A 24,042-nucleotide genomic window follows, 5' to 3' on the forward strand; every position below is an offset into this window, starting at 1 on the left:
GTGGAATTTATTCAATATCATATTATATGTAATAAAGAAATTTTTGGAATGTTTGAGTATATTAAAAAATTATATTTATAGAACTGGGAAGTTATAGTACCTATAATTTTTTATCATGGAATTTTTATGAATCTTTGTTTCACATCATATGGATATCACATAGTTATTGCAAACGTGTGAAATATATTAAAAATTGATTCAAGAGGGCAATACCAAACCCGGAAGACTAAATAGCAAAGGCTACGAAATTTTTGTGACTGAATTCCTAGAAGTTGGCATAAATATTCCGCATGATATTTATCCTTTAACGGATAAACAATGCTAGCCAATTACCGGGTGCAATATGACGATGCATAGTGTGGAATACTACGCGATTTTCCTCTTACATACGCGTGAAACGCATTACACGCTCGATTGTTACATACATGGAGTATATATACGAGTTAAGAAGTGCCTCTGAGAATGTACGAAAGTTACACGGAAGATGTCCTTATAAAAAATATTGAAATATTAACGCGCATAAACGCTATAGTATTCTTAGAGAGACGCCAAATTGTTTCGCAAGTTAACGCAACTTTGTACGCCGATATAATAAGGAAGAATGTGTTAGTTCTACTCTCTGGAATACAGTGAAGTGTTGATGATACTTTATACATCACAAAATGTAAGAAAATTTCTAAAATGTTTCACAAATAAAAAATACAGAAATTACGATTTACAATATGAAATGTAATTAAAGAATATTTAATACTATAATCATATATAATAATAAACCTGTAGAATTGTAGGTATATATAAAGATTGAGATATGAGATGTTTTACAGATAAAATTAATTAGCAACTAATTTAATACTTAATTAACAGGTATATATATTCATATTTCATAGAATAAGCGTTTGTTATAATATAGCTTCTATCAATAATTTTCTTACATCCTGTATATGTGTAATACAGAAAGAATATAATATACATATTAACACATAAAATTCGTGACTCACCGATCGTTGAATATCCGGAATTTCCTGGTATCACTTCCGGTTCAACATTTGTTGTATCATACCCAAAGATGCCTGAAAGTGAAAGGAACCAATAATTGTATAAGTTTTATAGCGAAAATTATCTGTAATAGCTTATATAAAAAATATACGAAATCTCAAATAATACTTGGCAATATTGCTTTTAAAATGTCATTTGGAATATTTGAATCAGAATATTATTACAGTAAATCGATTTCATTTATACGATTACATAGTATGTAATTACAGTTAATAAAGCATGAAGATATACATACATTTTTATTGTCGCCCAAATCGTCGAGAATATTCTTGATCGTGGTAATTTTCACTTACTCGAATAGCAACACACATTATAAGACGAAAAAAAGTTAACGCGACCGCGATATCGTGTTCAAAATACAACCACTTTCAATTAGAAACAGAAACGCAAACAAAAACGGCCTTGTATCGGGAAACTGGAACAGCGTAATATCTTTGACTTCATGTTTTTGTATATTCTAAGCAAATTTTATATTCTAACGCGCACTGACTCTATAAGCACGTTATACGCGAATAAAATACAATTCAATAAAGGACGGTAATTATAAAAAATTCTAATTTTCCTACAACCACATTGTTCTCGCGCTGCCACGCCCGTACATTTTAAAAAACTAACGTTTACTGTTCCAAACGAGTATACCCGATATCACTCTCGCAAAAGAATCGATACTATCCGAACGATTTCGATAATCGAAAGTAATGGCGTCCTATTACACGGTAAAACGTCCTACCACTACACTTTCCTGGAATGAATAAATAAATCTTTTAAGAGAAAGAATTTATTCCAATAAAACATAATAATGATTTCTTTTTAGTAAGATATATGTATATGATAAACGTGTACACTGAATATTAGCGAGATATGCATAAAACATGCGTATACGAAGTATATTCTTTTATCGTATTCAATACATTAAAAGTGAGATATCTAATGATAGAAGCAGACGAATTAAAAGATATCAAATAAAAGAGGATAATACGTAGCATGTAGGCATAAAGTAACAAATTTGTACCTTATTTACAGCAACAATCCGTCGATCTACTATATCGCGAGGACGATCCCATGTATACTGACGTCTATCGTAAATAATTGCGAAGGATTCGATGGAGAGGGGGAAACACACTCATTGGTACGCGAATACAAACCGTGTATTTCAAATTAGAATTCCTTAAATTAATACGATTTTCTCACTTCTTACATCTTCGATTGCAAAACTGAAAGTATAAAAAGTTAATAATAATTAGAAATTACAAATTCGTATTATGAAACACATAATGTGTTAAGAAAATACTTCTCATGTATGAACTAAGACATGCTTACTTTCTTATATCCTTAATTGTACACAGTATTATAGTCGCATATTACATATATGTATTGATCAAACAATTTATGTTTCGATAAAACATGTATATAGTTTCCGGTTATGAAAACGAAAAGGCACGGTGTAATATCTCCGGTGCTAGCGAAAATCTAACGCAACTTATCGCGATATTTAATACGTTGAAAGATCCTGCCGGGTAAAACGTATTCCGAGCAGCAACATTCACTTCTAACGATCCTATTAAGCATACGCAATCACGAGCAGCGAACAGGCGCCAGTTTAATGTCTAACTTAACCATAAAACAGAGGGAAAAACGTCTAATTAAGTTCCTACACGGAACACGGCGAATTTACGAGGTCGCCTAACAAGCTTTTGAAACACTGTTAATCCACAGCCGATACACTTGTTCCACAATCTTTGGATAAACAGTCGGTAACATGACGCCATGGTCATGAGCCACGAAAAAGTAGAGTACCATGTGACACTACGCTAATCGACATAGTTGACGTATAGAGCGGAATTATAATTATAGTAAAATGCAAATCGATTCGGTTGGTACTAGGAGAACGCGAATGTAGCAATTAGGCTTGTGTTTATTGCTGTGTCCAGCAAACCGTATTTATTACATACGAAGGCAACCTATTGCTTCGTTAGAGACCACCATTTACATGGTTCTTTCTTTAACCATTGGTTACCAACTGGCCGACATTACTTTGCCGTTTTATGCTCGTGGATTTTCGAACTACCATGCGGGACTGCGTTCCCACGACAACGATAAAATTAATTGTTAACAAGCGTAGCATAGGAGAAACTTGATCCGATCGGCGCATGTAACACTCCCTTGTGAACACACGTCGCTTTGTGGTTTTCTAATCGCGTCGCGATTTAGGTGCTTATTGATTGCTTTACCATATCCGGTTTTACATATTATGTTACGCTAATGGTAAGAGTTTTTTATTTGCTTCAAATATTTTTCAAATATTCTTATTGGAACTTGTAATAAAATTATATGTAATATAGATTAAGAACAAATAATATTCCAGTGTTACTGTTACTTAACACGTAACATGATATGAAAAGGAAAAGTTTAGATTTCGATAATGAATTCATTTAATGATTGCTTTTAGCAACAGAATATATCTAAAAGTAACTGTTCACTGATAACGAATTAACGATATTAAAATCTTTAACCACATATGCAAGATGATTTTATTCACTAATCGGAATTCTTACTCATTATCATAACCTCAAATCACAGAGCACTTGAGCTGGCTTCATCTAGCAGTACACAAATTATATGAAAAAATACTATGCAACTGTTTGTTTATTAACTTTGCAGTCGTATAAGTAATTTTATGTGCAATCTTATTAATAAAAGTATATCCGTGGCGTGGCTGTAATCGGCCTGACAAGTTTTATACGGCTACAATTTCAACAGTATCGGTTGGTAGACACGAGTTTATATGCAATAATATGCATACCGGATCGCAAACGTTTGCCATTCGGAAGAAAATCGCGAATCCACGGCGACGCGGAAAATATTTCCGGGTGAAATCCAGCGTGACCGCTTCGGTTTCGATGTGTACAGGTTTATTTTCAGGAAATACGATTATCACGATCGTGCTTCTGGACCGGTGATAATTAGAAGTGATTATCCACCAGCGGGACTTTCTACGCCGAACAATGGAGCCCGATAAATAGTAGCCGCCACGACGCAGAAGGCAAAAGACTATCGTAAAGCAGAGGCTAAAATTACTGTTCTTAAGATATCGACCGCATACCGGCGACGATCGTCGCCCGGTAGGCCGGTCTGTCTTTCGCGATAAGAGATTTATTGTGCAAATTTCTATGGGCTCAACCGAATGCACTGGCCTGTAAATTAATACCTGGTGAAACGCGAAGCAGCACGCGATCGGCCCAATTCATTTTTTACTTTTTCGATACTTTTTCACGCTGGAATGTTTTGTTACGTTGGTAATTATAGTTTCATTTTTGCACACGTCACGAATCGAGCACGTGTGAGATAAAGGTTATAATCATGCATGATGTATCATCAAATATGTTAAACAGTTGCGTTGCATTTGTAAAATACTTTCGTGATAACGTGTTGTACGATTTTGAAAGAATGTTGCGTATTTTGATAAACTAACTAATGATTAAGACAACCGTGTTTAAAGTAATTATGTATTCAAAATAATATTCCAACCATTTCTATGTTATGAACGTATATTTATTGAGTAATGTATTAATGTACCGATTTAAAGAAGAATTAGAAAAAATTTACAAATAAATAAATTCAAGAATGTTAAAAATAGGGAATTTTGTTGTTTTAAGTTAAAATAAAAGCTTATATTTTCAATTCGTAATATACTTTCTTAGTAACGTGCGTTACACACGTTTATGTATATATTTCACAATTTATTTCGCACACGTGATATGACATCTATATACAAGAAGCTTGAAAAACAAATTTTCAAAGAAAGAACTTTTTTAATAATAGAAATAAATCGAACCTTAAGCCTCGTCCTAAAATAAATATGTATGATCTCCGTTATTTTTAATCCAAATTTCGCGTAAAATCCATGTCCCAAAATGTACCGTACAAAATATCTTATGTAAATTACACCTATCGTATCTTTATTTCCAATAACCGATAACCATTTTATTTGCCATGTACAAAAATTGAAACAGATAATTCTTACGTGCTGACAAAGTATCAAATAATAAGTATAATCCTACCATAAGGAAGATTTCGATATCCGGCAATCAATTCAGGTCAAAAATCGACGTTCCATGATCTGGCGTTCAACGCATCGCAATCAAGTTATTATACGAAGCCTCTTTATGCGAAGCTAACCTAAAAAAAGACGCTCGGGGCGCGGCGCCACGAAAAAAAAGAACAGAGTCACGTACACGTCCATATATCAGGCTTCGAAAATAAGAATTCCAACGCGGCGACAAACGGCGACGAGAATTTTCAAAACGGGTAAGATCCCCCATCGTTATCATCGAAAATGTCAAAGAGCGAATTGGAGCGACCAAGAAACTGGCGCCTCGCCGAGCGCCGCGGTGTTTCTAATTTTACGATCACGAATACGAGTATTCGCCGCTCAGTTGTCTCTCACAAGACAGTGGTAGAACCGGGAGGGCGTAAAGGGGGAAAGAGGAAAAGTATTCGACGTTCCTCGTCGTCGCCCTAGTATTTTCTGCCGCTGTGTTCCTCTCCCAGCCTCCTACGCGCCGTTTACGATCGTAAAACGTCGCACGACCGTCTCTGGGCCGGATACGTATTTCGAGAGCCGAGAATCAAGCAAGACTCTGCTCTTTAACCAACAGCTACGCGATCAACGAACGATTAATAGATTGATCCTTGGTTACGCGTAACCAAGAACAAATCGGCCCCGGAAATATCTGTTTCGCGCTGGTGTCACCGGTGGCGCTTAAATCTCTCGCGCGCGCCCTCCAGGTGAAATATGTCCTCCGGGCACCGTGTGTATTCGCGCGATTTATGTGACACCTTTTTGACGATTTTATTTATTGGCAGGATGAACATGATGAACGGGACGTTTGGATTATTTTCAGATGAGATCCACCGCTGGCCGCTGGCTCGCCCCAAAGGCAAATGAACGTTGGCCAGCTTCGTTTCGAGATCTCCATTGTGTACTCATAGACAGCAATTATTGTTCTTTTCTCATTTCTATTTGTTTAGTTTATCATGATTAGTTTAGAACGCAGATTTTTATCCGTTTATAGTATTTGAAGATGCTAAAATGTATACAATACACGTAATATAGAACAATATGTAAAGTAATCATAATATATTCAATATTTATTTAAGTAAAACAATTCTGTGTCCATACCCCTGTTTCATTTTTTAAATAAGAGTCAGAACAATCTGAATTTCTATAAATATTATTTTTTAGAGTAATAATAAATTGAACCCTAGGGGTGATAAGGATAATATTAAGAATAAGAGAGTTTTTGAGGAAAAGGTATTATTTAATTTAATTTTTAACTAGTTCCTATGGATTATGAACCCGAATTTCTGATTAGATAAAAGAATATCTGGTTAATCCGAACTAGAGCCGCATAATATTTATGGACTGTAAATAACATAAAAAGATTTATAGTGTTAATATCATATACGTTTATCATATAGGGGATTCTCCTGCAATTTTCTTGAATCTTTGTTTTCTCTGCATATGTTTCCTCTTATCATTCTTTGTGTTATCTGTTAAATGCGTAAAATATCAGAACAGTAAATTTATTATCACTTAAACATGTTTATAGAAGATTCTTATATTAATTCATAAATTAACATTCTTTAAATGTTATTGTTAGCACTTGTTATTTTCTGAAATATTTTTTGGAGATGGAAATGAGCATTTCGTGAATTTTTCGTGAATTTTCGTGAATCGACGATATCGATATTCAAATGAAATGTTTAAATGAATGTTTAGGTCGTAATAACGCTATATGATTTTTCATAATTCATATAGAAGTATGCTAGTACCGATGAAATTATAGTTATTTACAACTCGATATTATAAACAAAACCGACAATGACAAATATCCTTGTGATTTGTTTATGAAACTTTCCAATAGTTAAAAACACATTTTCGCTCGTTTCCTCGTAAATAACTGCTTTAATGTTACGTCAGAGTTTCACATGATTTCTCTTTTACGTCCATTCTAATAATCTCATTACCCTCTGGCTCATTTTCGCAAATTACCTGAGCAATTTCCACACGACACTGGACTAATTTGTTTTAAACGCAAACATACGTATCCTAGAGCTTACGTAATAACGTAAAAAGAACTTTCGTTAGACCGTTTTGATTGTATCTCTTAAGAGTATAAAATGGCAAAATTAGCATACTACGAGAGAATTAACGTGTAATAAGAATTATAAGAGCCAATCTTTTGTTTCTCCTCTATTTGTATTTCTCCTTATTATTTAAAAACGTTCCCTGAATAAAATTAACAGTTAAACCAGCAAACAATGAAAAATATACCTTTCAATGGCCTAGCACGAGAAACAGAATAAACAATTCTTCGTAAGAGAAGTTTCACATTTAGAAAATTGCATGAAAAAACACTTGGAAGAACTATTTATAAAAAGGATCACCGATAAGCAAACACTTCCGCATTCAATCACAATTAAAATCTCTCGCTACAACCAACTGATCGACTTGTGCACCGATCCGCAAAACAACATTCTGCGCATCAAACAAACAACATTCTCTCCGGAATTCACACTTTCTTCACCGTGAACCTCAGCCAGGCTGCAAGTTAAATAACCAGCCTACACATCGTTTACAACGTTCTTTTACCGTCACAAGAAACAAACTACAATTCCACGGGGGCAGGTAACACGTTTCCATTAAACACATTCTTACGCAAGGGGCCTCGTAAAAGTGATGACAACGAAGGACGCTTGTCTACGCGGAACGGAATTCAACGGAAGTGACCCAGGTCAGTGTCGAGGCGTCCGTTTAACGTCGGAACGAGACGCGATAAAAAGCGTAGTCAACTGTACTGGAACGTTACAGTTACAATAGTGCATGTAAATTATTCCGTTCAGGATCACCACGACGAAGTATTGCAAGCCGACGATTAAAAAGAGCCGCGTTTTATTGCGACATATCGCCATGAATACCCGTCGTATTTATTATGCCGACCCACACCGACGCGTTAATGCTTCGTTAATTAGAAATATTCGTGTAAACCTCTCGCTTCCGCCCAGTTGATTTAATGTTATGCTATCTACCCGTCGTTTATTAGCGTCCACCAACATGCTACACGCATTTGTTTCCAATTTACTCGAAAACTCGAAACATGCCGTTTTCACCGCGTTCAACATACAAGAGGAGAAAGAGTTCGTTCTCAAGCCTCTTCCTCACTCGATATGGATCTCGCTGGCTTTCTTCGCTTCCTCTCCTTCATGTTGCACGTTTTTCATTTTTCTATGCTACCTTTTCTCTTTTTAAAGTCGCATCAACTTGTAGGGATTATCAGCAAGCACATTCGTTATATGGATATTATACCATATTATACGACACGGCTATATATGAATTAAATAATTGATGATTGCGAAGATAATCTTGGAGTATGTTGAAGAAAAGATTGTTTGAGGCTTTTAGCAAGTGAATTTGATTCTTGATCTTCCATATCCGTATGGTATCTGCGAATTTTTTATCTGCTTACCGTTGGATAATATAATACGTTATGTAATTATATTTATCTTCTTAAAATTGTATATTCCATTGCTTTTCCAATATGAAACAACGAGCTGCTAACCAAGAGCATGTTTGGCAGTGAAGCAGAAGGATATTAGTGAAGCAGAATATATTGCTATATTTAATGAAAATCAAAAATTTCTTGAGAAAACGAACATTTAATCTTCGTTTGATACCGAAAGAATTTATGCGGGAACGAAGGAAATGAAAATAAAAGGTGGATTTGGGGAAACAAATATTTTAATCTGCTTTTATGATGCCGCTGATAAGGTCGAAGAGAATTGCAGTAGAATGACTATGACGATAATTGTGAATGTTAATCGAGTAATATCTGATTACCTCCGGTGTTTGAGTAAAGACAGCACAACACCTAATAATACTAACGAGAGATACAATGTTGTGTGCGCAACAACAATTATTATTCGAAGCTGGAATTTTTATGCGGTGATAAATCGACGAAAGATATTTTCGTATTTTTTTAATGCGGGCACGCGGTTAGCACGAGGAATATTTCGTACAAGAGAGACGTTTCCGAGAAGAGCGAATCAGCTGGAGGCATTGTTTGAACGTTCGCCGCATTCCATCAGGATCACGAGTCCGTACGTCACCGGGTGCAATTACCTTTCGTCATCGACGACACCTCTTTCCGCAAAATATTTTCACCTTGTGCAACCAGAGGAAAGAAATTGATCCAAAAGTTATCTAATTCGGTGATAAATTTCGTAAGACCAGCGCTATCCAATGAATCAATTTTTCGCAAGCTTGCCAAAACCTAAATCCTGGCGAGCATCGAACTCGCGATTCCCGCGAAACTCGATTCTCTCGCCAATCGATCTCAGCTTAGAGATAAAGAAACTGGGTGACCTGTTCCAGAAGCCAAGTGAATTATCGAGCAACGAACGGCCACCCCTTCGAAAAGAATAACCTGAATGGTGCCAACGAACTCGCTTAGCAAAACCTGGGCTCCATAAAAAAAGCATTAAATTTAGTATCCACGCCAGATATAATTCAGAAAAGGTAATTTCGATCAAAAAAAGAAATTGCAATGAAAAAGAAAAAAGAAAATGAAACGCTAGTATATCATCTACACAGACTGAAAGAACACTCTTTTAACCCTGGAAACTGTTTTAGATTAAATAATCGGGAACGATCGTTGACTCTTGCAGGCCAAAAATAAATCTGCTCGAGCTCATTCCAAGATCGATGTGTTGGACGTCAATGGATGATATCATTGTTCATCGTAAATTGATTTTCCCCCGGATGACGTTGGGTACCAGCAACCGAATAGCGGCTGACAAAATATTGGTGTTGGTGCAGGCTCGGAGACTTATCGCGCGTGCAACCGCTAGGAATACGACTTTCGAACCGCTGCCTAATCTGACATTCTTGTCACCCGACTCGACGACGAGCTTTGTTCCACGCAAACATCGCAGTTCCCTTATCGCGTTGGAATGCGGCTGTACGAACGCACCTGCACAAGCCAATTAACGATCGAACGCGACCTCGAATCGCGACGTTTTATCACCGGTTCGATTGCCGGAGATGTTACGAGCCGCGAATTCGAGCACCGTTGAATTAATTGACGCTAATGTCGCGTGCTTTCACGTTGCGACGGTGGTTATTTTCTCCTTGTTCGATCGATTTCGATAGGAATGGAAATTTCGTGCAAATGAGAACGTGAAATTTTCGAGTATTAGTAGCCTCGGTATTCGAGATTAGATTGCGAAAGAAGAGTGCATGATCATTCGATGTAATGAACTCCCGAAGAGGCTTCCATTGCAAGAATCAAATGCAGAACTCGATCAAGAAAATATTTTCTCGTAAAACAAACATACATATGCATATCGAATCTTCTTCAACACTCATCAAGTACCAACAGCATCTGTGCATACATACCCATATTTTTCCATGACTCATTTCTTTATCGAGTTCTATGGTTCGCTTCAACAACGTAGAATCTTCGCGATAACCAGCTTCACCTACCGATCTACAAAATTTAACATAATCGAACCTTATCAATCGGTCTATAAACCTCCATAAATAAAATAACGTCCAACACCTCTTGTATCCACTTGTAGTCACAATAAATCTACAAATGACACGCTCTTAATCAAAAATCCACGTTAGCTAGACACGTCCCTCGTTGCAACGATCTATCCATTCCAACGACAGGTCCACGTTCTTCCATATACTCCTCAAACCTGATCAATCGGTTAATTAACACAGAAAGAGAGATCAATAACGTGCAAATATTTCTTATGACCACAATAAGTTTACGGATGACACACCGTAACAAAAATTCACGTTATTCGCACGCGTCATCCTTTCCAATGACCTAACCATTTCGACGGTGACTTCAAATTCTTTCGTACGTTTCTCTTGAGACCGTCTTCGGGGCTTTCTATCTGCGAAACCAGCAAACGACACGCCGTAGTACGCCAGTAAATCTCTGTGGCGACCACAATGTCGTTAATACCGCGACAAATCGCAGTTGCCCTCCGTTCGAGACACGTGGATGCGCTCTTCTCTCTGTCTCTTTTCCGTTGCAACCTGATGCTCGCGTTCGTCTCGTTTTAGTGAATTCTGAGTAGGCCCATCAAGCACGATTACCTGCTGAAAATGACCAGCCTCGACTGCCGTCGCTCCTGACGTTTACGGTTAACCCGGGAGCTTGATTTATCACGCCACGGTACAGGCCGTTTCTCATCCCCGCGTGAGTTCGTGGTAGAAGCATGAGTTTCGCTCGTGGACGTCGCCCAGACGAGACAGGGCTCCCTAACCGAACGAAAACGAAGCATTTACCTTAATGACACGTCTGACGCCGAAAATTTCGTTCGGAAACGCTGCTCGCTCGTTCCAACTGTCGTCAACTGTCTTTCCGGCTGTACCTTTTACGACGGACTCCGTCAGACTTTGTGGGGTTTAAGTTACAACAGATATACGCTTGCTTGAGAATAACTTCAGAAAGATTACGGGAAGCGTAAAGTCGAAGGGGGAAAAATTGCAAGAGCTTCGAGCGTAGATGCGTGAGCAGTTTGGGGTTTCGGGTTTGGGTCCGTTGGATTCGGTTTCCGTGGACTTGTAGTCGAGTGAATTTAGGTTTTGTTAATTTGATTTGTACGTGAATCTGTTTTATGTAGCGTGAGTAGAAACATCGGTCGAGGTTGGATGAATCAGATTCCATTTGGTTTATTTTGCTTTGAATCTGAATTTGCTTCACAATGATCTGATTCTGTTTGACGAAGTTTGAATCAGAGCTCATTCAATGTTACTTTATTACGACAGTAATGTAATTGGCTTTCTGGTTATCTGACTTCTATCATTGTATGTTTTGTTTGATTCAGTTCAGTTTAGAAGTAATCGAAGGAAACAGAAGTTTGACAATGTGTTTTAAAAAGAAAGTGTAAAAAACAATATCGTCTGCGTTGAAAAATATCGTTCTCGAGTTCTCGGGTACTCCGTACGGAAATCTACACCAAGAAGATAATATCTTCTCCTTAAGAAATCCGCCCAAATCGCGTCCTAAGGATAGATTCGAACTGGATACGGGAGTAAAAGGATATATGGAAGAATCTGATAGCATCTGCGTTTATGTAGCCATTTACACTCTCGCTACAATCTTCAAACAACTGCAAACACACCCCCCAAACGCGTAAACACACCGACTAAATTCCCTCCATTAATCCTCCACGATATTCCACCTTCTCACCAACCCTCATAAACATCGTACCTCAACCTGACCACCTTCGTAACTCTCATTTGACTACCAAAACCAAACCCTCGAGACCAACCTGCCAACGTCCAACCTTCCGAGTCTCATATACATAAAAGCGTGCAAATCGATCACGTGGCCAGTCAACACACGCAACAGCCTCGAGGTGGAACGTTCTTGCAACCCAGGTTGACCCCGTGGAACCCTTCGTAGCACGATAATCCAGCGACGCGACGGTTCCCTAAGGTGGACGAACCCCTTGGGCAAGGAACGAGTATTGAGAGTTATGCGCATGTATTAAATTTCAACTCTCGCCCGAGGCCAGACACGTCGCGGCTGGTTCTTTCGGCCTACCAGGCTGGAGGTGCAAGGTGCAGCGAGCCGACCTACGACCTTGGAAGTCACGACCGCGACTATCCGGCGGCCAGGCGGCGTGCAACGTGGCTGGTGCACGCGTGCACCGTCGAATACCGTTTTCTTGCGCCTTCCTCTTCACGTAGAGCTGTTGCGAGTACTTACGCGTCACCGGTGTAAATACGAGGCTCTTTGCAAACAGGTGAAGTCAGGGCAGGATGAGCTGTTCCGAGAGCTTCAAAGTTTGCCTTCAGATCGGTGAATTGGAGATGTTGAATTAAGTTTCGGTTAGGGTTGATGTTAGATTAGGTTAAGATGAACGGTCCGCGAAGCATTAAAGTTTGATTTGAAGTCGGTGGAACGAAGGTATTGGATCGGAAGGTTAGCACTGAAATTGAAGATGACTCCTTAGAATAGGAGTCGTATCGTAATTTCACGTTGGACAATGTTTGTAAATTGTGATTCAATAATTGCCAGATATCTATTGAATATGAGATAATCTACCAACAATCCTTTGTTGGGCTTCTTTTGGTTTCTTTCAGTTTTACATCACAGATGCCTAAGTCAAGCGTCAGAACTTCTTCATATTCTACCTTCTTTATAAACTTACTAAATTCACGAGGGAGTCGTCGAAATCGCTTCAAACAATCTCCAACATCCTATCAATCTTACCATACGAAAATCCTCGCGATCCATTCGATTCTGATAGCGAAATGGATTTATCCAGGCAAGAGATTGCTTAGCCTAAACTCGAGGAGGAAGGAGAAGAGATCGGTTAGGCATCGTTTTCACCGTCGAGTCGGATAACGCACGATGGAAACCGTTCAGTCGCTTTCGCCATGCAAACATCGACTAAGATCCTTGCAGCTCGTCTCTTTTTCACGGACGGCCTCCCTTTCTCTATCCCCCGTCGTTTTCCACGGTGGTCGTACGACGTTATCGTCCTTGTCGAAAGCGGCCTCTAGGATCGTGATCGGCAGGTGGTCATTGAGGGTCGGCGGCAGGCCGCGTGGCTCGCTCTGAATTTCTAATCGCGAGCCAGCGCGCCATTAATTAGCCAGGGATAGAGGGAGATCATGGGCAAACGTTTCAGGAAGAGGGATACGCTGCTCTCTGTGGGAAGAGATCGGTTTCAGGGCATCTCGATCTCTTTGGTCTATTCTATTGAAACTATAATCATTATGTCGATGATTGCAGTATTACGATACATCGTAGAATATTATGGAATATATGTAGGATACCATAGAGGGTGTTCCAATTTCAAAAGGAGGGACATATTTGCTTTCTTCTTAGGAACAGATCGTTCTCGATGCATTTAAATCTATATCTTATTCTCTCTTCTCTTTCTTTCAATTTCTGTAGTTTATTTCACTGAAATTATGATCATCATGTGGGCGGTTGCGGTATTAAATATATCGTGGAATATTATAGAATGCCATACAGGGTGCTCCAATTTAAAAGAAAAAGGGGAGGCATCTTCGTTTCCAGTGAATACGAATCTTTTTAGTTTATTTGACTGCAATTGCTATCATTATGTTGATAATTCGAGTATTGTAATATGCTGTAGAATATCATGGAATATATAGAATACTACATAGAGTACTCTAGTTTCAAGTAGGGGGAACATTTTTGCTTCTCATTAGGAAGAGATTGGTCTTGATGCATTTGAATCTCTTTGAAATGGATTATGATTGAGACGTTACAGTATATTGTGAAATATTATGGAATACATAGAATATTATTCAGGGTGCTCCAATTTGGTAAAGAGAAACACCTTTGGTTCTTCGTAGGAAGAGCTCGATTTCAGTGCATCTCTTCAATTTATTTAACTGAAATTGTTTCTTTAAACTAGGTTAGTGATTGCGTTGATGACAGAATAAATATCAAAGGATTATAAGATATGTAAGATATAAATATATTACAGGATGATCTAGAAGATAAATGTAGAATATTCAGATCAAAACATGTGGAATATTACACAGGCGAGAGGGTAATGATTCTGCATAAGACAATACACATATTGTTGCAAGATCAGGCTTCTTTTTTATTCAGGAATTAATTTATTTAGGCTTTGATGCTCCATACTGTGGCTATCAAATACGACAAACGTAAGAACGAAAGAAAAATTTATACAAATTAAATTAATACAACCATTAACAAGTAACGTGATCAACGTCGAAATACTTGCAATTTCACCGAATGAAATATACTAATTAGAGTACTGGTCAGAGTTGGAGGTGACGTCGTGTCTTCTCGGCGAAAACGGCCCTCGTTTCGTGACGATAAATCGAGCGAGGGCATCGTTTTATCGATGCTCTCGGGTCGTTTGTCTTGTCCACGATAAAACGGCGGACGGCGGCGGTAATATGACCGGCCACGGCCCACCAAGAATTTTCTAGCTGCCACTAGAACGAGTTCACCACCCCTGGAAATCCTAAACCCGATCACGTTTTCAGGCCTTGTATCTGTCGCTTCGTAACGTCGAGATACTTGCAACGAGCCCCCCTTTACTTCAAAAATCACCGATCCAGTCGCTAGGCTATTTAGACACTCGCGCTTGTTGTCTGTTGCAAATGAAAGTTCGTGGTTGTGATACTTTTCGTCGTGGCATTCCATTAATTTCCGTAGAAAAGTTTCTAGCTCGTTGTTAGGATTCTTTATATCGTGGGCCATGATAACTAAACGGAATATGCGACCCTGACGAGTTTGTCTTTCTGAAATTTGTCTAAATCAAACGAAATACAGCGACAGAACGATGATTTCGACGAGGATCGCTTTTAGATGGTGGAATTTTTCTTTCTTTAAACTTCCCAGCCACCCTAAAGCTTACTTGAAGGATCATAATCGAAATCGTAGGTCTTCTACTTTCCAACTTCCATCGTTTACTTCGTTTTCGTGAAAATCACTTTTTCTCTTCTGAGTCCACGTCGGTTCTTTCATTGTTGCGCCTATTCCTTCCATCCGGTCGATGATCAATTTGTAACGCGAAAAATTCGTTCAGAGCATCTTCAAATTCGCGCAAGCGATTTCTTTTTCCTCCAAACAAGTTTCTCACCGCGCCACCACTTCTTCTATGTCTACGCGCTTTTCTTCTCTCCCATCACTCGTGAAGCTCTAACGAAAACTATTTGTTTACTGAACATTCGTAGGAACCAGATTTTCTCCCCTCTTAACTAATATACCGCGAGTTTTCCATCGGTTTCTTTATTTCTGCACGATCTTTCTCCATCCAATCGGCCAGCTTCGGTCTCCTGTCCTTTTCTCGGCATCATTGACGAACGATATTACCCACGACGAGTTATCGACATCGTCGAGGGCGTGTGCACGCGTGGTGAACACCGCGCCGTATTTTATTTCTGTATCACGGCTGACAAACACGTGTTGCACCCGAAACCTTGGCCCGAATCGCTAGTTATTCGGTCAGCCCCATCGTTGCTGGTTCGCCTGCCTCGTCATTCGCGACTTTCCAAGCGGATCGTCTAATTTTGCCGTGGCGGAGCCGTCAGAGTGTATCCTTTTTTAAGAATTCACGCACTGTGGAGACGGAGGTTGTAGCGAGATGAAAGTCTGCCGAGTCTCGTCTGAGTTATCGTGTTTTTCAATGTTTTTACGAGTGTTTTACAATTTAAATATCTTCACTTTGATGTGTATGATGAGTTTGCATCGAAACGGTTACAACGGTGACAAGCTATCGTCACGTCAGATATTAACACGAAGAGACAGTATAGAAATATATGTAGCGTAAATTAAGCTGCGTAAGAAAACCAATGTGCTATCAGATGACGCTGATGAATTATTGAATCGTGCGGTGGAAAGTGATCTTAAGTTTATCGTCGTTTATCGTGCCTTTCTAAAACCTACCTATCAACCTGTGGAAAGAAGCTTACAGTACCTGCAGAAGAATATAGGAACAATGAGACATAGAGAATTTCACGTAATTTCGAATTGAGAAATAGCCACTGCAAGTGAAAACTCACAGAGGCTCGAGGAGAAGGTGAAAGAAGAAGCATCTGTAGAAAAGCGTAAGAAGAAAGAATCGATTATCGGAAAGTTTTATAGAATTTGGAGCGAAAAGATTGCTATTGGATGGAAGATGGGGTGAACAGAGCGGACACGAAGAAAGGAGAGAATGGATGCTGACCATGGCAAATCAAATTCTCTGAAGGTTTAACAAAAGAATTTTATTCTTTCTCAATTTACGATAACAAGTGACTAGCACTTAAAATACAGCGATCGATATCGGCCAGAATTCGGAAAATCGCATGACACACTCACGCCCGCTTTATGGATTTACCACGTAGATTTCACACGTTTTGGAATGTATCGATTTTTTTTTATTTTTTTTTTTTTTAGGCACGCTCTGGAAGCACATACTTTCATCCCTCGATTACACGGCTCGCGGATAAACCTTTTCTCTTCGCCTGTCTCTCAGCTAACGCTCTTAACGAGAGCTCTTCTTCGCTCTCTTTCGTCGTTAACGCAACTTTACTTACAAATATTCATCGTCCCATCTGCGTTGAGTTCCTTTCGCCATAAATAGATCGAACGAAGGTTACGATCATCCTCGACTGCGAATCAAATGACGCTTCCACGAGATTACAGAAATACAGAAAACGAATTACAGAAAAAATGACACGCAGAGCTGTCTAATATTTGTCTAATAATACGGTATAATTTGCCCCGGTATAAGTTGCAAAGTATAAAATAAACGAAAGAAAAGACCGAGAGAAGGTATATCAGCGAGGCCAAATGAACTCTCGTACACCCAACACTGGAGACAATATAAAAGGCACTGAAAGAACTATACGTACAACATGACTTACACTTAAGAACCTTAAAAACGCGATCCAAGTCGCGTTTGCTATAACCGTAGAAAAAAGAACGATCCTTTTTTTCCAGTTTTACTTTTTTACAAAAAAAAAAAAAAAAAAAAAAAAAAATGCTCCAACCTGTAATGGCGGTCGTTTCGTCGCCGAGAGAAAAACGAACAATAACACGAATTCGCAATGAGAATACGAATTGTCGGTTTCATTTATCATCTAGTCAATGAAAACGTTCACTAGCCCCACAATGATAAATTCCTTCGACCTAGTTTCATATTGAACTCAGAGTGACAAAATACAGGCGTGATCCGCGCGTATCTCGCATTCGATTCCACGCGTGTTTCTACGATATGCACGCGACATCGACATGAATGCAGCGGATAATACTTTACTGCGGGTACTTTATATCTCTGGTGGGCCGATGAGACAATACAAGTCTTTCGCTCGACAGCTTACTAAACGTAAAATAAATACGTTAATACTTTCCACGTTGCGGTCTTCCGCTTATGGTTCCAATAACACAAATCAATTTCACTTCTTTCTTCCTTCGTCTGAGATTCCAGTAGCATAACGAAAATCTAACACCTCATCTCACGTCGCATCTTAAATACGATATCACAAGTGTTTTAATCTTACAATTTAAGCTTACAAGAGTTTCATAACTGTGATAATCTCTGCGAGACTTGTGATTCTGATTGACACTCCTTTTGTCCCTCCACCAGAGATATATTTCTCCGTATTATTTTGATATCGTTAAATTTGTCGCGAATACAGAGTGGTCCTCGTCTATCGGAAATACAAGTACGATAACGCGAGAAACATTTTGACTGCGAACAAGTCTGCCAAATTTGAGTGTTCAATAAAACGACACAACAATGTAATCGAAAAGTTTACTCTGAGTTCGGCGCATGGTTAGCCTTAGCAGCTTCGTAATAGTCAGTCCGCCACGCTGGACCATTTTCTTATGCTTCTCATTCTCGTTTCACCTTACGAATCTATGCATCGATCGAACCCTCGAGCTTCTTCTCGGGAGTTTCACGCTCGGCGAATGTATGTGCGCTATGTACACTTAGGCTACTTTCAGTAGGAACATTAAGGTTGTCGAATCGATTACTCGGAAGCCGGAAGTTCGATCTCGAGAACGGAGACCCACGTCTCGTTTCCATTCAAAGGTATCACATCCCTGCGTTGGAATCCTGACAGTCGGAAACCAGGAGAGCCGTGAAAGTAAATAAGAATGCAGATTTATTTTTAATAATCGATTGGCAATTTTAGTTTCAACGTTCTTTCTTTTCCAATGTTCGAAAGTGTTCGCTGTTTCTCAATCTTTTGGCGACAGTCTCTATATCCTTGAAATCCTTTCGTTCGAACGTTCGTTTCTTTCGTTTATTCGATAAAGAACTAGGTAGTCGCCAAAACTACAGCTTCTTTCGCGAAAAATTAGACAAATACTTACGAGTCGATTTATTGTCAATTTCTTATCCACCATCGAACGATTTATTATAATTTCCCGAGTGCTTCTCCTCGTTTCTTAATTGTTCAACGATTCCACATACACGTGACCTAATCGCTCAAGATACGATACAAATCTTCCATTCTTTAGAATTAACATTCTTTAGAAGACAGAGCGCGATCGAGTCGAGATTTTGCAGCGTTGTCGCCATCGAATGTCCTTCGCTCGACCACAGCTGCGAAATTTGAAAGATTATTTGAAAGACTATCGGGTTTCGTTTGGAACGCGGCGCCAGTCCCCGTGCTCACGGCGCGTTTCCGGTCCCGCGACCGAGAAACGAGCGCAGAATCGGTGAAGCCTGTCGCGTAGGACGATAACGTGGCGCGTGAAACGCGAAATCCTCTCATCGGGTGTTTGTCACGCTTCGAAAGCTCGACATCTCGCTTAATCTTTCGATCGATATTTCGTGAAACTGGTCGAGCAACGTTCAACGGTCGTAGAAAAATCCTACTCGCGAATCTTCGCAGTTAATTTCTTAAGAAAATGAACAACGCGTTTCGGTGATGTCAGTCGATGTTTGGAATATTCGAGGAAATGTAGGCTCGAAGAATATTTAGAAAACGTTTGACTCGAGACCTCGGAAGAACCGAGATCGCAGTATTTGGAAGAACGTCGACAAGAGTGGCGATTGGAATATTTATCGAAGTATTAAATAGAAATATTAAAATGGCGAAACTTTTGAGCATGAAGCGAAATAATGTTGGTAATAGATGCATAATACGTACATACACAGTACATGGCTCATTGCGTAATTCATTTTCCAATTACTTCCACTCGTACGTCTATGGAAATAAAATATCTTCTAAGATGCTTCCTAATTGCATTCGTATAATCGAAATGTGTATGAGAATTGGAAATCATAATTCTACATGGACGTCTACCTTTGCGTCAGAAGACATTAATCCGTCGTTTTACGATTTTCATTAATGGCTATGTTATCCGTGGGTCACATTGAAAAATGGTAAATTACGTACAACTTGTCTTTGGTAATTACCGGTTTTATGTCCTTTATATTTATTAAGCCCGTACTATCGCTTTTTATCGTTAGGAGACAAGATTAGCGAAAGATTAAGCGAAATTTCAGGAATTTATTCGAGAAGCTACAAGAGCGTTGCAAAAGCGAGAGAATCTGGTGATTTCAATGCCTGTACAAGACACGAAATCAGTGAACGGAATATTTCTCGACCGTGTATCTTATTTCTCTTTCAATTTCTACCGTACGTTCGATATACTTAATACAATTAAATCTACATAATTCTATCGATATCTCATTGACCAAAATTACAATATTTATAGAAAACATATGTCATGTATATATGCATGAAAAAGAAAGTAGAGAGAAGTAGGGCTCAACTAGAAAAATAAATAAATTCATAAGAAATAATATCTCCTAGCGAGATACAACGTCAAGAAAACATTTCGTTCCTTCTTCTTTTTATTTCACTTTGTTTCCAACAAAACGATCCTGTAGCTTCTCATCTAAAAATCCGATTATCCATCTTTTCATTTACTCAACAGCAGCGAGTACATCCCGTTACCTCGAATTACTCGAAACAAATAAATACACCGAAATAATTTCAAGTGACCGAGACGTTTCTCACGATTCTCGACAAAAGTCACACAGTCTGCACCCTGATGAGAGAATCACCTCGACTTCCGGTCACGCTTAAAGCTACAACCCTTCAGGAACAGCAGTCGCACGCGCGCATCGCCGATTCTCCGTCCACCTCGAAGGAGATACGATTCGACCACTGCAACACCGACAAGAACGTAGAAAGGGAAAAGAAGGGAGAAAAATAAAAGGAAAACGAACACGAAGCACTCGACGAACAAAGACCACCTTACTCGCTATCAATTTCTTGCGATTCGTCGTTTTCCACGCTCGTCACAATCTCTCACACTGTCCTCCTCCTCCTCTTCTTCCATTCACTGTCCATTTTCACCAGTGTTTCCATCGAACGTTAAATGAAAAGGTCTGTAAATACACGAGAATCTGACGCAAGAACGCCTGGATTTAGTTCCCCTAGGGAAACAGCTATTTTCTCCGGTGGACGATTTTCTCGTTTTTCGATCGAACTCCCGAAACTCCATGCATGTGAAACGAAGCTGGTGTTCGGATACGCGCCTCCTGCGCCCTCTGCTTCCCTCTACCCAACGACGAACAGTCAACAAAATGATCGCATTCGTCCGCTCAGAAAGTACAATTATCTTTCCTTTTTACGTCACGAAGCTTCTTCTGGGAGATGATATACGGTAGAACCTCGATCGTCCGCGCAAGTACATCGCTCGTTGTATTCCGCAACGCATTGTGAGAATAGCATCTCGTAATCGGTTACGAACAAACGGACCAAGAGCGGCGATGTGAGAAATCCAATCGCAACTGATATAATTACACCGTGGTTAAGGTTGATGCGTGTTCTGACGAATACGCCGGGGTTTCATACATTTACGTAAAATTTCAAAGCGCGAAATTCCACTATTTCTTGAATGATACTCTGCGAAATATAAATTTGCACAAGAATCTGCAGTCTACTTACGAGCGTACGTTTCATGGATCAGAACGACAATTCGTCAAAACGTACATCCGCTGTAACCTAGTCTCGTCACGATCGTCATAACAAAAGTACAGCAAACTGTCCAATCGGTTACCTCGTTCGTTGCACGAACCTCGACACCTGTGCACTTTCAGTCCCTTGCGTTTTCGTAATTCTACGCCAATCGAGGTTCTATCGTAGATGCGTTATTTTACCTGTCCGCCAGGCAACGTCCCAGCGTTCCTCAGGATCATTCTTGAAGACGAATCAAGACGCCAGGAACTGTGTCGCGTCCAGAGAACACCAAACATATTCTTCCTCTTCTCTTCTTCATCTTCTTAAACGTGTCCTTCGAGAGGAAAATTTGAGTCACCGTGACTGATTCATGTTGGTCAGACGATTTCTTAACGATGTCCTCGTCAGCGATTGGAGTAGACGTTGCTGGTGAGAACGACCACGTCGGTTCTCCTGTCGGGTTCGTCACGACCTCCGAGGAGGAGGGCGCAGAGGAGGCGTCATATGCTTAACGAGGGCCTCTTTTTCCGATCTTTCGTCGTGTTCTTGCCGAAGATCGTGCCGAGTACCCTTGAAACCGAATGAACGCCCAACTTCCGGCGGATCGGAAGCGCTCGTAGCAGCTGCACCGACCTCGCCTCTCGGAGCAGCGCCTGGAACGCGAGAGCCGCGCCGGCAGGACTCTCCGCAGCGCTGACCTCGTAGAATTGACATCCGTGCGCCAGCGACAACTGTTGCCCCTCGTCCACGCATACCTCTCTGCAACAGAACGATCGTTTCGAACGTTTTAGGCAAATTTACACTTTTATTTTTCTATTATTTTCGTACGTCTGCTGTTAGATTGTTAGAGTTTAATTAAATTAAGTTTCGCGAGATATTTGTTACTTAGAGAAAAAATAAGTACTCGTATCTGTGCAATTTTTTATATTATTTTTCCATTTCGTCGTAGTTCTCTCGTCTTTTAACCAGTTAACTGTTTTTCACGAGTGTACACATCATGCGTACGGAGTGGTTACATGTTGCTGTTTAAATTGCGATTTAGCAATTGAAGTAGATTGTAGTAATACGATTAAAAAATAGAACAGTCGTTTCGTCGCAACGTAATTCTATATTATAACTGTGTTTCACAAGTATACTCGTCGTCGCTTACTCTTTACGACACATTTCAGGTACACGCTTTTCACAGAGGTTTCAACAGCTAGTTGGTTTTACTTACAAACTTGCTTCTCGCTACGTAACCACCAAGCTCCTGCCCATTTACAAACTCAACCTCTTAAGAAATTTCATAGATCTTTTAATATCGTATTACAGACACAGTGTATCGTGGAAAAATTTCCCAAGCCTTTCCAAGAATGACACCATTGATCATCTTTAGCGCGTTACCTAAAAATTCGCTAAATATTTCCACAAATTGCTCGATCGATGATTCATCTTGTTCCGAGATCTTCCTGCTATGCGCGAGTTTGGACCAACAATCAATAACCTTTGGCGAAGTTATTCGTCGAATTTTTTAATTAAACTTTTAGACGCCGGAAGCAAGCGGAAATTTCGAAATTTCACAACGCAAATAGAAGAGGAAGACAGAAAGGAAGTTGGAGATTCGTTGGAAACACGCGGAGCCGGTAAATTTCTGAAGTTTCCGGCCGTCACGGATGAACGGAAGCTGTCAAGGTTCCGCGAAACGGAAATTGAAACGAGAGAACTGGTCACGATTTCTTGGCAAACATCGTGTTCCGGACAAACGGAAGCGGAGGAAGGTGAGTGAACGTAAAGTCCGCGGGATAAAGAACGCGATTCGCTGGAATTTCGCCAGGCTTGGTCGTCGTATTTATAATCGTCCTGAGTTTAATTTCGATTGCTTTGGAATAACATCGGATCAGAGGATCCACGTATGCGTAGTTCCAGATATTTCTTCCTTATTAAAACGATACACGCGACGTGTAGCAGTCTTTTTCCTGTCAAATGTTGTCAGTATATTCCATGGGCGAAGATAAGACAAAAATGTCGTAGAAACATATGTTTCGTTGGAAGCATCGTTGAGGAGTTGTAACAAAAGAAGGGAACAATGTACAAAATTAGCGATGACGAACGCGAGTCAATACGAATAGATCCAAATGCGTGTACAGCTAGTGATAGTCAGAAAGTATCGTAATCTACAACTCCAACTTCAACGAGTAATAAATAAATGCAATTTTTTCCGCTGCCAATCCTGTATTGACAGAGGAATGGTAAACATTTTAAAATAGAGTTGTGGTTGGAATTATACAAGTATTACAATAGCCTCTGACTGCTACTAGATGCAAATGTTCTCGATCCATTCATACTTTAAACCGTAGTAACGCAGTTCGTTACTGTTCATTCTGTTCATTCGTTTCTTCGTTAGAACTCTTTAACAATGCTTCCAACTACATACATATTTCCATATGACATTTATTCCTCACGGTGACCTATAGAATACACCGATAATGTTCAGC

The 24,042-nt window shown here is 39.6% G+C and overlaps 1 protein-coding gene and 1 long non-coding RNA gene across 10 annotated transcripts in view; both read right to left on the bottom strand.

The window, feature by feature from the left end:
* LOC110119178 overlaps nucleotides 1-2,832 on the bottom strand; it is a 131,701-nt gene extending 128,869 nt beyond the window's left edge. For 3 of the 7 annotated variants that reach the window (XR_002308433.2, XR_002308434.2, XR_007226433.1), the window contains exons 1-3: nucleotides 2,069-2,278; nucleotides 1,292-1,798; nucleotides 999-1,070 (exon numbers count right to left, since the gene is read on the bottom strand). This is a non-coding gene — a long non-coding RNA (uncharacterized LOC110119178). Of the gene's footprint in view, nucleotides 1-998; nucleotides 1,071-1,291; nucleotides 1,799-2,068 lie in introns of all 7 variants that reach the window. The other 4 variants (XR_007226431.1, XR_007226430.1, XR_002308432.2 and 1 more) reach the window with 4 other exon arrangements.
* Nucleotides 2,833-16,849: 14,017 nt separating this feature from the next.
* Nucleotides 16,850-24,042, bottom strand: part of LOC100646606 (ras-related and estrogen-regulated growth inhibitor) — an 85,697-nt gene continuing 78,504 nt past the window's right edge. For all 3 annotated transcript variants that reach the window (XM_020866797.2, XM_003401380.4, XM_020866796.2), the window contains one exon: nucleotides 16,850-22,327. In XM_020866797.2, coding sequence (XP_020722456.1) covers nucleotides 22,069-22,327 — 259 coding nt within the window. In that variant the 3' untranslated portion in view covers nucleotides 16,850-22,068. The remainder of the gene's footprint in view (nucleotides 22,328-24,042) is intronic.

This window comes from Bombus terrestris, chromosome 15, assembly GCF_910591885.1.
Source record: "Bombus terrestris chromosome 15, iyBomTerr1.2, whole genome shotgun sequence".
In the NCBI taxonomy this organism is placed as follows: Eukaryota; Metazoa; Arthropoda; class Insecta; order Hymenoptera; family Apidae; genus Bombus; species Bombus terrestris.